General features: G+C 40.4%; 1 protein-coding gene across 2 annotated transcripts in view; it reads left to right on the forward strand.

Annotated features, from left to right (window-relative positions):
- Positions 1-1,397: 1,397 nt before the first annotated feature.
- LANCL2 (LanC like 2) overlaps positions 1,398-16,486 on the forward strand; it is a 38,047-nt gene continuing 22,958 nt past the window's right edge. The window contains exons 1-5 of one of the 2 annotated variants that reach the window (XM_006022159.3): positions 1,398-1,462; positions 6,128-6,245; positions 9,886-10,093; positions 14,623-14,770; positions 15,485-15,631. In XM_006022159.3, the coding sequence (XP_006022221.1) occupies positions 1,439-1,462; positions 6,128-6,245; positions 9,886-10,093; positions 14,623-14,770; positions 15,485-15,631 (645 nt within the window). In that variant the 5' untranslated portion in view covers positions 1,398-1,438. Of the gene's footprint in view, positions 1,463-6,127; positions 6,246-6,288; positions 6,769-7,294; positions 7,532-9,885; positions 10,094-14,622; positions 14,771-15,484; positions 15,632-16,486 lie in introns of those variants that run through there. The other variant, XM_025202326.1, reaches the window with a different exon arrangement.

Genomic DNA, 16,486 nt, shown 5'->3' on the forward strand with positions numbered 1-16,486 from the left:
AGTGTAGTAGTCAGTAGCCAGTTGCATTGTCCATATGTATCTTACTATTTATTGAAAAGGAGTTATGTTAGGTGTTTTATATTTAAACAGCTTAAATAAACTTCTTTTTTCTTCCTTTGGAAAAATATTGGGTCAGATTCTGTAGTCTACTGAAGCAATACAATTTCATTCAGTAGCAGTGGATTTCTTCTACATTTTCCCCGCTGTTATAGTTTCTGCTTTTCATTGGGAAAGTGATCTTGCCAGGCATACACTTTCCCTCATGAGATTTTACTGGACCAAAGATGGAAGTGTCCTACATACTCCCAAGCTAAAATTAACAAAAGAGAGGGATGTTTATGTGTGTTTGCTAGTTTAACTAATCTCCCATCCACCGATAATAAAACTTTACTGGGACCTCCTGAAATTCTCTCTGCTCTCACTATTATTCCTGAAATTGTGCATCCTTATTTCAGGGCATGGAGGAGGTGGAAGCGATATATGGTCTGATTCTATAACATAAACAGACACTTTTGGTTCTCATACAGTCTCTTTAAAGACACTGGTTCAGGGGTGTGTATAGAGCAGCGGTTCTCAAACTTCTTTGATTCAAGGCATCTTTCTGTAACTTCTGGGAATTGAGCAGCTCCCCATTTCCAAAACTGATTCATTTATTATAGTGCCTGCCTCCTGATAGAGGCCAGGCAGAGACTGAGTCTGAGCCTGCACTTACGTCCTCACATCTGCTTACTGCCCAGGCCCCCTGGTTGAGAATCACTGGTCTAGGACAACTTGGCCTCAGGCTCCAAACATCAAAATGTGTTTTTAAAAAAACCAAACAGTGCTTTTGCACATTCTACATCCTTTACAAAATCAGTGAAGTGGTGACTAACCTGTGTGACTCAGATAAATACCATTGCAAATCGGTAGGGTTCTTCGGTTGGCAGAAGCCACTGCTTTATCAATACATCCGTTTGATTTCATAAGCTGCCAGCTTAGCCATGTCAAACTCATCCAGCTGATGAAAAAGGCTAACTCTTTAAATGATCAGGTGAACTGTGAGAAACTAATTGAGGTCTAGAAGGAGCAGACAAAATTAATTGATTGTCTTCAGTTAATTGGACTACATGAAACAGCTGGTCTTTTCAGTCATTGGGATTTCCCAGATCACTCACATTCATACAGATGAACTGTTCTTTTTAACATGGTGTTTTTTCCATGAAAATGTTTCAGATTTGAACTGTAATTTAAAAATAAAAATAAAACTGGTAAACTTTTTGATTGAGAATTTTTATATTGATTGTAGGAGGGGGGAATTGACAAATGAAAAGTTATGGACACAACCATTTGGAGCTGTTTCAAAAGGGCAACAGCTGTTATGTTGTAATCACTGTGTGTAGACAAGCCAGGAACCATATAAATGTTGTAAAACTGCTTCAGTTTTAACCTAGATGAAGCAATGTATCTGTTCTGGATGGTCCAGGTAATGTACATGTCCCATAACCTAAGTGTGTGTGTGAGGTTTTAGTTTTAAAATATCAATGTTTAAAAGATTGCAAACTCAGAATCATTAAAAATAGGTAGTAGATATTTTTTTTACTCCACCACAAAAACCTACAACTGTTGTTCAAGCTCTCAAAGGGCATCCAAACATTTTGGGAATGGAAACCTCTTGACAATGGATTCACCAGGGACATGAATCAAAGGGCTACAAATTCCCAGCTAAGCTTATTGACAGCAACATGCATCTGCCTCTAAAATGTCATACATTTAATTTCTTTTATGCTGACTGTTTATCAACAGAAGTGTTAGAAGTTGAGCTATAGAAGTACTTTTCAATCTTAGCAATAAAGTGACTTGGTTCTTCAATACACCTATTATCATATTTCTCTGAATACTGAATACTTCTCTCAGAAGTACACAGAATGGAGCTTCATGCTGGGTGGTAGTATCACTGCCCAGGTTCCTTATTTAGGCTAGGCCTGTATATTATACAGGACAAATTACCAGTATCACCAGAATTAAAGCTCAAGTTGTTATTGTATCTCAATCCCATTTTGGAAGAATTTCTATAGAATTGTAATATGTTGGCAGTGCTGAGTTTTAATACAAATATAATGACAGGTGACAAGCAAGCACATGCAAGTAGCTGCTTTCAAAAAAAAACCCCATCCAATTTGTCATTAAGTTTAAAAATGCTACATGTGCCCTGAAAAACTATATACTGTATTCAATTAGGGTGACTGGAAGGATGACTGCTCTTAGGGAACAGTTTTAAACCTGATAATAACAAATGACAAATATTGATGCCTAGTGGGGACAGGATTTTTTAATTGGGATATCTTTGGGTGATTTGGTGGTATGTAGTTCCTTGGCTATGTCTCAGCATCGTGCCAGTCATTTTTTCCTTTAAATGGTTTTTCAGTCCTTTCCTGACTGTCACGCATGCAAAAGAATGTAGAAGGTCCTTCATTGTTGTCTAATTTCTTCTGCATCATCTATACTTATTAGCCATCTCACAACTGTCTCTTTTAGTCTGTGTTCTCAGTGTCAGCTTCATGGGAGGCAGGATTGGGCTTTCTGGGTATATAGGTGTCACTTCCTGGTGCTGGATGGGATGGCCTGTTAGTGTGATGAGATGTGGTGGTTCTCAGTACTCCCACGTGACAGCTGGAATAGAACGGTTAATTTAATAAGGGCAAAAGGCTGTCTGCTGGGTTGCCCTGAATAAAACAGTTCTGCATCTACAACACTGAAGCCCAGTTCTGTTTTGACATAGCTAGGGTACTGTACCTTGAAATCCTGCATTTTAAAAGAAAGCCTGATTCTGCCATATGGGCATTTTGGTCAAAATTTAGTCTGTAGACTAAATTTGTCCCTTCTTAGTATTATGCATCAGAGCATCTTTTTTCCCCTGTCACATGTCTGGATCCTGTTAATAACCAAATAAAAAAATATAAAAAGAACAGTACTTTCCTCTTACATAAGACATTGTGAAGATAAATAGATTAATGGCTATGTGGTGCCCAAACTAATGAATGTGGTGCTAATGAAGGCCATATCAGTAAGTATCCAAGTTAGATGAATAGCACAGTACCCAAAGGTATTTCCCTTTTAAATTTGCAAGGTTTTAAGTTGCTTTAGACAATGATCTGTCTAAAGTTGGAACGTAAGACTTATTCTTGTTCCTAAGAAGTTTCAACGAAAGTGATAATTGCCTGTTGTGCTTTGGTTCAATATAAAATCACAAATGCAAAATCAGCCTCAGTTGTAAAATGAAGGAAATCCAGCAAGTATTGATTTATGTTACTATACCTTCATTGGCATAATTTGGGCAGAAAAGTGAAAGTATTAATGCATCAGGCCTTTTACTCTTGCATTTTTATCCCGTCTTCTTAAGACTTTAAATTGACCTGCATAGTTTCTTCCAGTACTGAAAAATAATCCTCTATATAGTCCAAGAGGGAGCTGGTGTTAATTCTCCTACAGAGCTCTATCTGACATTCAGGTTAAATGCCATTAAATAATAATACCAAGGTCATTTTTTTTTTTCTTAAAAGAAGGAGAAAGAGTGACTCACTCTTCTATAACCCCACAGGAAAGGAAGCTTCTGGCTCCAGCAATGTACACTTTTAAGTAACCAAGGAAAAAGTCACATTAGCTGATCTGGAGGCTAAAGAAAGTAGGCATGGAATAATTACTACCAACATGATGATGGCCTCTAAAGCTATGCATGTCAACATAGCAATTTAGGGAAAAACTGAATGTTGCTAAGTTGTCCAAGTCCTATAGATTGTATTCTTTTATTGCCCTCGGCAGAGGGCTTTGGAACAGGCTGTGTATACATGCATACTGTACATTACATATAGATATAGTTCCCCACTGCAATAGAAAATTTGATATGGCTTACTAGGAATCCATTATATCGCATTTTATCCATAAAATTGCATATTTATATTTCCTGCCTTTCTGTTGCTTCAAGCTGAAAAGGGCTTCCTCCATTACTGCATAACTGAAAATAAAAATTAATGATTATCGTGGATTTGGATTTTTTTTAACATAAAAAATTGAGTAGAGGAGAATATAGTATATTTCTCCACCAGAGAAGTGTTGCAGCAAGTGGATTTTTGAAGAGAACCATTTGTGCTTTTGGATATTTTCAGAATTTGCAGAACACGCCAAAAAATAAAACAAAACATTCATATCTTGATGTCAATGGTCTTTTTTTTCCCTTGTGCATTGCCATCAATTGAACAGTCAAATATTGTCAATTGACGTGTCAATTGACTGCATTTTTTTTTTTTTTTGACCGATCAAAAAAACCCCCCTTTTTTTGTAGTTTTCTTGACAGACATTTGATGTATTGTTTTTTGACATATTTCTTAATGGAAAATGTGCTTTTTCTGTGTATTATTTGGACCTATTAGCAACTTTTAACAATTTTTGACTGATATTTGACCGGTCAGTTGACCAAATTTACCTCTGCATTGTGTTGATAGAAATAGATATAATGAAGAGCACGATCACAAAAGTCTGAATGCCAGTTGGAATATTCAAAATGATTATGCTACTGAAATTAGTATACCTTATGTTCACCTGTATAGCTGCCACAAGTTTTTGCACATATATAACCATCTACTATGTTTACCAGGATGTTTAGCAACGTATTTATTAAACAGTTTAGGGCATTAATGTGTGAACGTCGTATGGGCATGGGGCTATACCATGTGAATCAGTTTCTAATTGGAATGGTTTCTAAACTTTTTTTTCAGTAAAAATTATTGTGCGGAAAATCAGCCCATTGTTTTAAATTAGATTATTCTGTTTTGAACGGCTGCTATTTAAAAAGATTGTATGCCTAAGACCTACAGTACCTAATGTACTTCTCTGTTAAAACTTCAGAACATCCAAAAAAGTAGGAAGGGCTTCATAGTCTTATGAAAATGTTGTCATTGTTTTCTATATTGAGTCTGACAGTGAGTGTAAGGTGTATAGATTCTGTTGTCATCCTCTAATGGGAACACATTGAGCACCAAACCCAGCCATCATGTTTTTATAGAATTTGTTGGTCACTACTAGCCTGGACTGGATTTGAGTTGTTGACCACATAATGTACTTTTGAGTGATTAATTAGAGAGAGAGAAATATGTAGACAGTGATCATTACTACACATACTTTTCTATCTGTAAAACTGGAAGCTTGGAACCCACTGACCTTGAGATATGGTAGAAACAATAAATGCAGCATAATTGGAGCATTTAATTGCATGTTTGCACTCGGGGCTTTTTTCAACTAAAATCCTTCCTCAGTCCTCCTTTTTGATGTATTCTAGAACTTGTCTTCAAAATGAACTAATCCCCTATGGCAATGGAAAATTACAAATGGCATATGTGAACGTGTTAATATTAAGTAAGCCTCCAACCATCTGTTTTATTCAAGCTGCTAACGGAATAAAGCCAGAAGGAGTATAGCAAGACCAACTATTGTTTGAAAAACTTCAATATTTTTAGTTTGCATTTGGAAAAGCAATAGTTAACTGAATTAGTCAACATATCTTTTATCTGGATGCCACTGGTTACTAACATGTTTCTCTCTACTGGTTTTAGCAAGTGTGAAAGCTCTATCAGTTTCCTCGTTCCTAAACCATTCTGTGCTAATTTTAGAGCCAGGAAATGAATATGCATGTATACCATATGGATATGTTACCTTAGTTTGGGGGTATTGCTGGGGAGGGGGAGGGAATTTGAAAATAAAAGCACCGTCTGAAAATCTCTGCCATTGTGGTAGAGGACTGATGCACCAGACTGTCTGGTAACAATTACATTTTATTAATAAATTATCCATAAAATGGGAAGAATTACTATTTTTTTCCTTGTCTTTCTCCAAAACCTTTAACTTTATATTTATTTAAATGGATACATGGACTAATTTCTGGGATTTGGTGCATGCTCAGCAAGTGAGTGAAGCCCCTGGGCTCACTACAGCAGCCGGAAAGTCCCGGTCCATGATTCCTCACTGGATTAGCTGCTTTGAGTTGTGTACTGTCTTCTTGCCTAATATATCACCGAGAACTCTCAAGCAGTGGGCCTGGATTTTCCAAGGCTGTTTGAATTCATCCTATTCTCTTATGTCTTCTTTCTGGTTTCAGATAAGTTATCAGTTTACAAGACAGATCCAGACAAAAATCAAGGACCTGCTGCAGCAAATGGAAGAGGGCTTGAAAACAGCAGACCCGCATGACTGTTCTACATACACGGGCTGGACTGGTGAGCAGTCTGGGATTTGCATAAAAGCATTTTTTTTTTTTTTAATGACATTTTGGGGGCCATCAGGGTTTTAGGTCCCAGGTTTGCAATTTTAATGTTCAGCGACAATGTGATATTACAGAAGGTATATGTCGGCTCAGTTCTATGGGGATTGTTGGTATCAGTGGAAGGCCTCCCGTTGGCTTTAATCGGACATTGGATGACGGCTGTAGAGAGAGAATTAATTGGCTTCTGAGTTTGAAGAGTCTTATGATAAAAAGGTGCTTACTCGTTGGTTTGTGGTTTTTTAAAAATATGTTGTACTTGCAGGGTTGTTTTTCCTTTTCTCCATTAAGTTGAATTATGTGTAAGGACTCGGTTGGTTGCTGACAGCACAATTTAGAAAGCAGAGAGAGAGAGAGAGGCAGACAGGCATTCTCTGGCCCCAGGATTTTGAGCCATGAACTGCTGAATTCATATTCTGACTGCCATTTTCTGTATGGATCTGGGAAAATCACTTGATGAATATTGTGGGCATTAAAAAGTGAGTGTTGTCAAGTGCATGGCATATGAAAAGTGCAAAGTCTTGCTGTCTAACTTCAATATTTCATAGATGCTTCCCGACTGTTGATTAGCCATTTTAGTCATTAAGATAAAGAGTGCTGTCTCTGGCCTCAAATCAGAACAAGCGTTCTTCCATTTGCCAAAAGACCATTTCGTTGTTGGCTGTGCAGGTGCCACTTTCCTATTACAGATAGACCATTCTGCCTGCCCTGCCTATGTCATTCTGGAGCAAATCACTCTTTTTAGCATAGCCTGTTTGAAGATTATTCTGGGCAGATGTATGTCATGTAGGGTATGAAACAATGGATTGGAAAACAACTCCAGAAAGATTTGCCCATGCTCAGGTACAGTTCTGGTTTATGGAGATTCAACATTCTCCTTTTCTTCCTCCTTGATAGTTCTGGGAGGGGATCCGTCTGTTCTTTGCAAATGGTAATATGGGTGGATGGGCAGAGATTTTGGGCAACTGTGGCTTGCATAATAATTGTATTTTAAAATCCGAAAAGGGGAGCAGCTCTGTGTCAGTTAAGCGGAAGCAGACAGCTTGCAAGCAGTGGGCATTGTTGTTCAGACATTTGTAAAGAACTCCAGCAGAGCACATTCTGACATACAGTGATTGACGAGAGGGAATTTATGGCTCAACAACTCCAGGGTGATAAAAATGAGTCATAAAATGAAAGTAACAAAACCATCATTAGCTGGAACGACAAGATAGATGAGCAAGTACCGCAGTTTAGCAGAAGGTAGGTTTGCCATCCTAACGGAACTTGCCAACTACATTAATTCCAAAATGTAGCTTTCTTTTTCTTTAATAAAAGCTTTACAAAATTTAACCTGAGTAGGAATGTTCTTATGATTTTTTGTTTTTCAAGTATGTTCTGAAAATGGATGCCTCCTTCATCACTGTGCTAGTGCATGAAAACCTGGAAGAAGAGGAGACTGAAAATGACCACTCTTAATTTCTCTGTCCAAGCCGAGAGATGTACACAGTCAGCATTAAGCATGAACAGTAGCATGTCCAAGAATGCATATAGTAAAATATTGTAACTTGCAGGGCATAATAACAGAGGGACATTAGCTACATAACGCTAGCAAAGCAGTTAAAGACAGATTAGGGCCTGATTCTGCACAGCCTTATCCATGTGAGCAGTATTTGTGCTTGCAAGTAATCTTTGTGAAATCATAAGATCTAATAGACGATCAAGGGTTTGAAACTAGATCTCAAAGCTGAACTCTGTTCCCTCTTCACAAAGTCCAAGTATTTAGGCCTTGTACGTGAAATGCAGACTGGTCTTCAGACAACTACATAAGGAAGGGGACACTGAATTGACATAATGTAGCTTTTCCCCATCATGGCCATCTCTGCTTTCTTCTTCAGAGATGGTAGGAAGACACTCCATAGTGCGTAGAGCAGATTTGAGCATAAATGCTCCAGCTGTACATGAGGTATACATGGGGTGCATAAAAAAGCCCTGCACTGAATTTTGCCATTAGTGAGTGCTCCTATTCAATTTTTTCCCAATCCAAGTGAAGATTGCAACAAGGTTATAAGATCAACCTTGCTCTTTTGCAAACATGCACATATGTGCATAAACTTGCAGTAGGTTAATGAATGTTTCCCTTTGAAATGCCATCTTCTTTAAGTGGGTTTGTTTCATTAATAAAACAGGAGCTGTGTTTTCATAATTGAAAATTACAGAATGAGGTTAATAGGTTGAAGCTTGATTAACCCTACATCTGAAATCCTCTATGGGCTCATTTAAGATTCTTGAATCTGGGTCTAAAACCTTACCTCATTACTGAGTGAAAGGGCTGAATAGGAAATTGCCCATTTAAAATGAGAGTCAGCATTGCAAAGGGCTGCCCTAAAGCCACCTGATACCCAAAGGGAAATTGACACTGCCGTCAGGCCAAACCCAGGAGTACCACTGGGAAGCATGCTGCTTCCAGCATACATGTGCTCCAACACATGTATTGGCTCGCTCTCAGGCGTACATGGTGGCATATGCTTGGGGCCACTCCCAAGTAGCAACACTGCCTTCCTTCCATGATCTAGTCTGCATAAAGCTAGAGCGAGCAGCCAAGTAAGCCAGACTCAGCACAGAGGCAGTGTAGACAAGCCCAGGCTGCCTAAGGCAAATTGCAGTAGACAGTATTGTTCCTTGAATGGTTCTTTAATTGGTTGGGTTTTTTCCATGCTGCCTGCTGCTAATTCACATTTTTGGCTTGTGTACGCGTTTTGTCCTGAGTGCAAATGGAAAAACTAAAAGCAAGGCAGCCCAACAGCCTTCATGTATAGGATTGTTCTCAGTGCAACAGTGTTGCTTTGGAGCAGGATGCAAGAAAGCAGTAGCTCCTTTTAAAAACATCCCTATCACAGTTCTTTTTGAGTGGTCCAATTGTGAACAGTATTTAAGTGTGGTAGAACTGGCACATCCAAGGAGTATAGCACAGGGTTTTTTTTAAATGAATTAAAGGAAATCCATTATTGCAGTGGTGATCAGTCTCTGACTTGCAGGCCAGATCTGGCTTGTGGAGCCATCTCATCCAGCCCATGTGTCTTCTAGCAGGTCAGGAAATTTGGTAGAGGGAGAGCAGTGGCAGCAGAGGTGGAGAGTTGAACACTGCTTTATTGGACATGTGTGGATATGTATCATATGTTCACATACTGTATTTGAATGTATATGTGCATATTGGCTTACACTTAAAAGTCTCTGCTGATTTTGGGGTACTCAACTTTAGACCACTTAAAGGGTCTGAGTTTTCAAGAAGACTGGTAATTCTCTCTGTCTCACTTTGTCTGTCTCTGAAAATTGGATGGCTCCAGTTGGACTCTATGATAGCCTTAGTTGTTTGACAGGATGAGTTATCTGAATTGATATGTAATGAGGACCCTGAGCTTAATGTTTTTTTTCTCTCCTGATCAAACTTTACAGATAAGCAGACAGGGCCTTGATTTTTTTTTTAAACATCACCTCTGTAGCAGCACAAGTATTTTTCTCATATAGTGGAGTACTGATTAGGAGGGAAGGAGTACAAAGATAATTTAACCAGAAAGAAAAATCTCTCTCTATCTCTGTTTTGTATATGGTTCTAGGTATAGCCCTTTTATATCTGCAACTCTACCGTGTCACAACAGACCAGACTTACTTGCAACGGTCTCTTGATTATGTGAAGAGAATACTTCGTAATCTGAATGGAAGAAGGGTTACTTTTCTCTGTGGTGATGCTGGACCCTTGGCAGTGGGTGCTGTGGTTTACCACAAACTGAAGAATGACAGTGAATCTAAAGAGTGTGTCACAAAGTAAGTGACTGGTGATGGTGGGGGAAACAAAACTATAACTTACTTAGTTTCTCTTTGTAGATGGTATGGACTTGGCAAGATTAGAAAATGCTATCCTTGCTGACTTTCACCTATTAGGGCAGGATAAAAAATTGGACAGCATTTCCCCAACGCATCTTTGAGAAATTAAGAAACGTGTAATGAAAAATTAATTAGATTTGTTAGTTGATGAAAATCGAGGGAGCTCCACTGAGGCTGGTTTACACTGGTTCATGTTCGGAAGGTATCTTTGCAACCCTAAAGGATAATGATCCTCTCTTGGAAAAGTGTCCTGTTGGCTCTGGGCAAGTGGACTTTTCAGTCTTTGGTTTTATGTTGGTTTCATAGAATCCTGCATTCAAATTTCTGAAAATATAGGGAGTGAGATGTTTTGTTGCCCTTCCTGATCTGTTCCAGGACCTCTAGGATAACTTCAGACAGCTGTGGTAGCTTGTCCATGTTTTTTACCAAGCTGCCTTTTAGGCCTCTACTGTGGACAGATTTCATACAATGCAGTATGCTGCAGTCCTGCCTGACTTAGTCATTACTTGAGGCTTTGCAGGGAGGTTCCTGACAAATTGAGCAATAAATGCAGTTAAAATGAACCATTTGCAACATGGTAACAAGGAAGACCAGCCACAAAAATGTTCCAGATTTAATGTGGAACATCTTTGTAGCTGGTTTGCATTGTGCTTTAATTTGAACATGTGGCACTTTTGGCATTGGGCTGTACTGAGGCTTTAGATGCCTATGTGCAGGGAGCTCATTGGCTCCCCATGCATTGACAAGTTGTTTTCCTCCCTGTTTGTCCACACCTGTAGCAACACAGTGCAGTCCAATGCTGCACTTCATGGCTTTCAGCTTGTCAGCCTGCAGCCCATGGGCTTTCTGTGTTCTGACAAGTTGAAGCATAGCATCAGGGACTGGCCAGCAGTCACATGACTGGAATCTGATAAATTTTGTCCAGGGTGTCAAAAATCACACATTCTACCATGCCTGTCTGACGTGGGAGAATGTGTGATTTTTTGGGGGATCTGGGATAGCATTTGTCATATCCAAATTGTGTGACTAAATTAATGTCTGCCAGGGCCCTGAAAGATGGCTCTGAATAGCCTTAAAACTATTTTCTGTAGTACTTGTGCCAAGATCGTCTCTCCCTGGCCTGAACCAGAGCTTTTAGGGCTCCTTTGTGCAGCTTTAGCTTCACAGGCTAAAGGGGCCAGAACTGAGATGAGAGTCTGCCCCACAGCATGCATTTATTTGAATGTCATTCTCAACCAGGTGCCACCTTTGGGTGCCTTGAAATCCTTTCAAGGGTGCTGTGGGATATTATGCAATATTAGAACTGTTAGGTGTGTAGACATAATTCACAAGATAGACCCAGAGATTTCAAATAGGAATTCATAGTGTTAAAAACTTCATGACCTGTTGAGCTCTTTTTGAGTTCGTGGCAGCAGAAGAATTGCTCTGTTATTTTTCTGTAGTCAAAAAACAGTGAAAACTAAGAGCTGGCATTTTCCAAGGGGTGCCTTGAGTCTAGAAAATTTGAGTCACTCGTGTAATAGTTAGAGTTAATGCAGGTGTGTTTTGCTTCTTTCATTTTACAGATTTTCAAATACTTGAATGCTTATGCATACATGTATCTGCATCATTGCATTTGATTAACTTGTCCTTACACTAGGGAGAAAAAAAAAGGGCTTTCACTAAATTATGAAAGACTAGTACTTTAATTAGCTACTGGGCACAAGGGTTGAGCTAGGCAAAGCATTTTCTGTTCCAGATTTCTTGTTTTTTCACCTGCATCCTGGGAAATCATGTTTTGATCTAGAGCTTTTCTGGGAACTTTTCCATCCCTCTGCTGTCATCTCTGTCTGATATCTTCCTGAGTATCCTCAGCATCATCGCACTACACAGTTTGCATTCTGCACCATAACTGCACCTGTTAGCATTCTGTCTGCATACCTTGCTGTGCCAAAATTGGCAGATCAGCTCTTGAGGGCTGGCCCCACTTCAACATTTCCAGTCCAGTTTATATTTAGAAGTTTAATCAGTCTTTTTCTAATCCAGGGTCCCAGTGAGATTAATCTCTGCTGCTACTTTGACATGCATATTTCAGTTTTAAAGTTGACAGGTTTTAGACTAGAGCAAAGCTAATTGCTGGCTATCCTTCTGGATGCGATTGTAGGGAACATTGTTTTGATGATACATTAAAGTAGAGTCTTAGTGAAACAAGATTAAGAGCGATTAACTTGGCAATTTAACTTTTCCTTGAAAATTTTCTTCAAGAGGAAGACTGAAAGTGAAGTTTGTTTGATTTTTTTTTTTTTTTTTGGTTTGTTTTTTTTGAGGTTTTGGGTCCTTCAGGTACCAAAGCAATAGACACATTGTTTATAGTAAACTGGTCCCTAGTTTGCATTTTGCTTCCTTTAACAGGTAGCTTCTCATGCTCTGGTTTGATCTGAAGAACTTTTGATCATCACATTCAATAGCTCTACTTGTTTTTTGGAGGGTTTTTTGCTTTTTTTTTTTTTTTTTTTTACAAAAGTATGTTTTTAATATGAGACTGAATTAAGATGGCTTTACACCTTAAGATTCCAAAGAAAAATGATCAAAGCTCCTTTTTTTACATAGCTCATCGTGTTAGTAATGAAATGGAGGGTGAGCCTGTCAAGTTGGTGTTTTAGATTACCGAGAGGCTAACGGGTACAGAAGGTTGTTACCAGCTAGTGACTGTTCCATTGACTGTGTGAACCAAGTTTGATGTGGATACACAGAGCAGATGGTCCTGTTTTTAAATTAAAAAAAAAAATCATGGTTTCAGCTAACTGTTAGCTTGTTTGACTATTTCATCGGGAAAGACAGGAAGAAAGAGCACGCAATTGTGTAGCAGGCCCTGGCACCCAGGGTGGCCATGACACCCCCGGTGGCCTAGCTACTCCTGCAACACCTCAGCTCCTTGGGGTACCCTCCCTTGTCTGTCTTGCCTGCCATGCCTTGATGGATATTATAGTCCTTAGGGAGGTTGTCCCAGGGCCCCGAAGTGAGCCTCAGTTCACATCTCGCTACTTCTCATGCTTGGCTGGCACTAGTCTTGTCCTCAGGCACTAAAGCACCTTAAGGGCATTAATCATGGCATCCAGTCTCCCCGGTAGCCATGCCCATACCTCACAGGTGTCACTGTCATCATTTGCCTTCCCGTATAGACCTCCGCCTCTTGGCTATAGCCCATCTGTTACTCTAGCTGTGAACATCTAACTTAGGTTCAATTGTTCTGGCCCAGCTTCACAGTCGCAACCTCTTTTTGGCGTCAGCTCACTTGTGTTGCCTCCTCTGGGCTCAGGCTGTGGCCCTCTTGGTCTCGGCTTGCTTTGTCTTGTGCTCCTGCCCCTAGCAGAGCTCAAAACCTTGTGTGCCCCTCATGCACCGTTGTGTGGCCTCCAACCAACCCTACAGCCACCATCCAGGCCTCCAGTGTGACACTAAAACAAATGCAAACACCCATTTCCAACTAAAAGACTCAAAGCCTTCCTCAGGGTCACCATACAGATGCCAAAGCCATCTCACTACTCGCTGGCTCTCTCAACCCATGGGAAGCTGGCCTGCTGTTTCCACCGCTTGCCAGCTTGAGCTACCAGGAATTATTCTCCTGGCAGATTCCAGGGCTGCACTAGCCCCTCTGCCTCAGCAACCAAAATCCATATCCCCTGGGCTCCTCCTCTTCAGGTCAGGGGTTCTCCCTGACTGGCCACAAGTGTGTTTTTAGCTTCAAGAGCAGCCTACTGCTGCAGTTGCTCTCTTGCTGCCTTCCTATGGCTTTCTCCTACTTCCACACAGTAAACACTTCCAACCTATAGGTCCCTGGCAGCTAGCCCATGTTCAGCTGCTTCCACTTGCCTGTGAAGCTACGTCCTGCAGTTCTTATGGCTCCCTGTTACAATGGCCATAGAGACTGATCCCCCTCTCCCATGGGTGACTCATGATGGTGCAGCAGGGCAGGTAGTCTGCCTGTCCCTCATATGGATTGGGAGCAGATTTGATTTTGCTCTCTAGGGATATCAACCCAGTAGGGGTGTGCAAAGCTTCGGTTGCCCATTCGATTAGGAGAAGATTCAGCCCAATTCGGAGGCCGAATCACCAAATCCAAATAGAATCGGGAGACCAGAAAAACCCCTCTGAATCGATTCCCTGTTTTATAAATCATTCTGTTTCTTTATTGCATGCTGCCCTCCTTTGCTGGAAAGGGCAGCGTACAAATCAGAATAAATAAGTACCTGCTTTTGTCACATTGTTTGGTTCATCTGCAAGTGAAAAATGCAGAACAAAGTCTGAAATAATCAATAGCTGCCATTGGAGAGGAGAATAAAAACATCTTCCCTAATTACATTCCCTGTCCCAAACATGAAGGGTGAGGTATTTTTTTTTCCTCTGAGTTGGGTGGTGCCCAGAGCACAGAGTTCAGCGCAGCCTGAAGAGAAGATCAGATTTTTTTCTTTTCCTCTTGCTGTATGCAGGCTGTTGCAGCTCCAGAGAACAGTTGTCAGCACAGATTCTGAACTTCCAGATGAGCTTCTTTATGGCCGAGCAGGTTACCTTTATGCCTTGTTGTACTTGAATATGGAAATCGGTCCCGACACTGTGCCGCAGTCTGTTATTAAAGAGGTAGGAGACTTCTGATTCCCAAGGGAAGGTGTGACTCCTATTAATTTCTTCACCTAAAAGGGGACAAGAGGAGTAGATTGGAACGTGGAGCCTAGACGGGACAGGGAATTGCATCTGGAGGCTGGCAGGAAGCAGAGGGAAATTGGGTCGGAGAGTTGGCTTAGGGAAGATCGAGTTGGTTGGGTATGTGGACTAGGTGGGAGAAACAAGATTGAGACAGACCCAGTGGGGTACATGGATGGTAACAGATCCATGGTTGGAGGGAGGGAGGGCAGAAAAGGACAGAGAGACAAGGACTGAGATGGGAAGCCTGAGTGCAGACTGGAACTGACTTGGCAAAGGGAGTGGGGCTGGAGTGGGTAGGGAAGAGAGGACTGGTGAGTAGACACCGTTGCTAGAGGAGGCAGACATAGAATAAAAGAGCAAGTGGTTAGAAATGCTTACATGTTGTTGTGCTTCATTTAAATTTAGAGGTTTATACCATGAGCTGTTTTGCCTCGCAGATAAATAATACACTATGGGTTATAGAAATAGGACACATACGTGTGGCTTTATTCTGTGGGGCAAAGGTAAATTTGAACACGGTATCGTATTTTTAACTCCTCGCTAGTTTTAAGTGTCACTGTTAAAAGAGTTTTAAGTGTCACTGTTAAAATATTTTCTGAGTAAGCGATAGCTGGACTAACAGAAATGTTTGTTCTCTTTTAACCTCAGGTAGTTGACGTCATTATTGAATCAGGCAAGAACTTCTCAAAGGAGGAACGTAAAACCGACCGCTGTCCTCTTTTGTATCAGTGGCACAGGAAGCAGTACATTGGAGCAGCCCATGGTGTGGCTGGGATATACTACATGCTAATGCAGGTAAACTCATGTCCTATGGTAAGGTAGTTCTGCGTGAACTAGTGGTTACAGAATCTGTTTTGCATAAAGCAATAGTCCCTACACTATGGTATTCTATGAACCTTGTTGTGGGCGTCTTTGTGCATGGTTAGTGGTCACTGTTGATTATTACTTCCAGTTGTTGTTATTTTTATCTGTATTCCCATATACAGCTTTGATCTTTCCATTAGAAATGCACCCCATCCTTTCCTATTCTGTTGGTGATCTCTCCTATGCTAGCCACTTAGCTGGGTTTACTTTTCACCATCTCGTAAGCTCCAGAAAATTGGTAGTTGATGCACTTTCATCCTGCTGATCTCCAACCTGACTTACATATTTTTCTTTCCCCAAATGTTCTGATACTGCCCAATCTGTTGTCTTGGTGCTACAACTCTGCCTATTATCCTTAACCAGTTTACTTCCATCTATGCTTGTTCTCTTTCTTGCATGCCAGATTCCCTTCCCACCTCCTCTGCTGTGAAACAACTCTTATATGAAGCTGACATTGCTAATAAGTAGCATGTGTCTTATTTTCATTTTTGTGATAAGATCTGGAAATTATTTTTATCCAATGCAGCACAAAGATGGCCACAGGACTGCAAAGTCTTAATCACACTCCTTGTATCCAATATTGCTGGCAGTCATTTTTGCGTCTTTAGCTATAGTACATTTCTTATCCAGCCATGCAGGCCACCCTTTTTCCTAACGAAATGCAAGGAATTTGATTTTTCAATCTAAGAATCCTGCTGTGATCTTTTTTGTGCTGCCCTTCATCTCCCCCTTCCCTTCAAGCCATTCTTGCCCAACAATTTCTTCATCTACATTAGCTCCCTCTTT

The sequence above is a fragment of the Alligator sinensis genome, unplaced genomic scaffold (assembly GCF_000455745.1).
Source record: "Alligator sinensis unplaced genomic scaffold, ASM45574v1 scaffold213_1, whole genome shotgun sequence".
NCBI lineage: Eukaryota > Metazoa > Chordata > Crocodylia > Alligatoridae > Alligator > Alligator sinensis.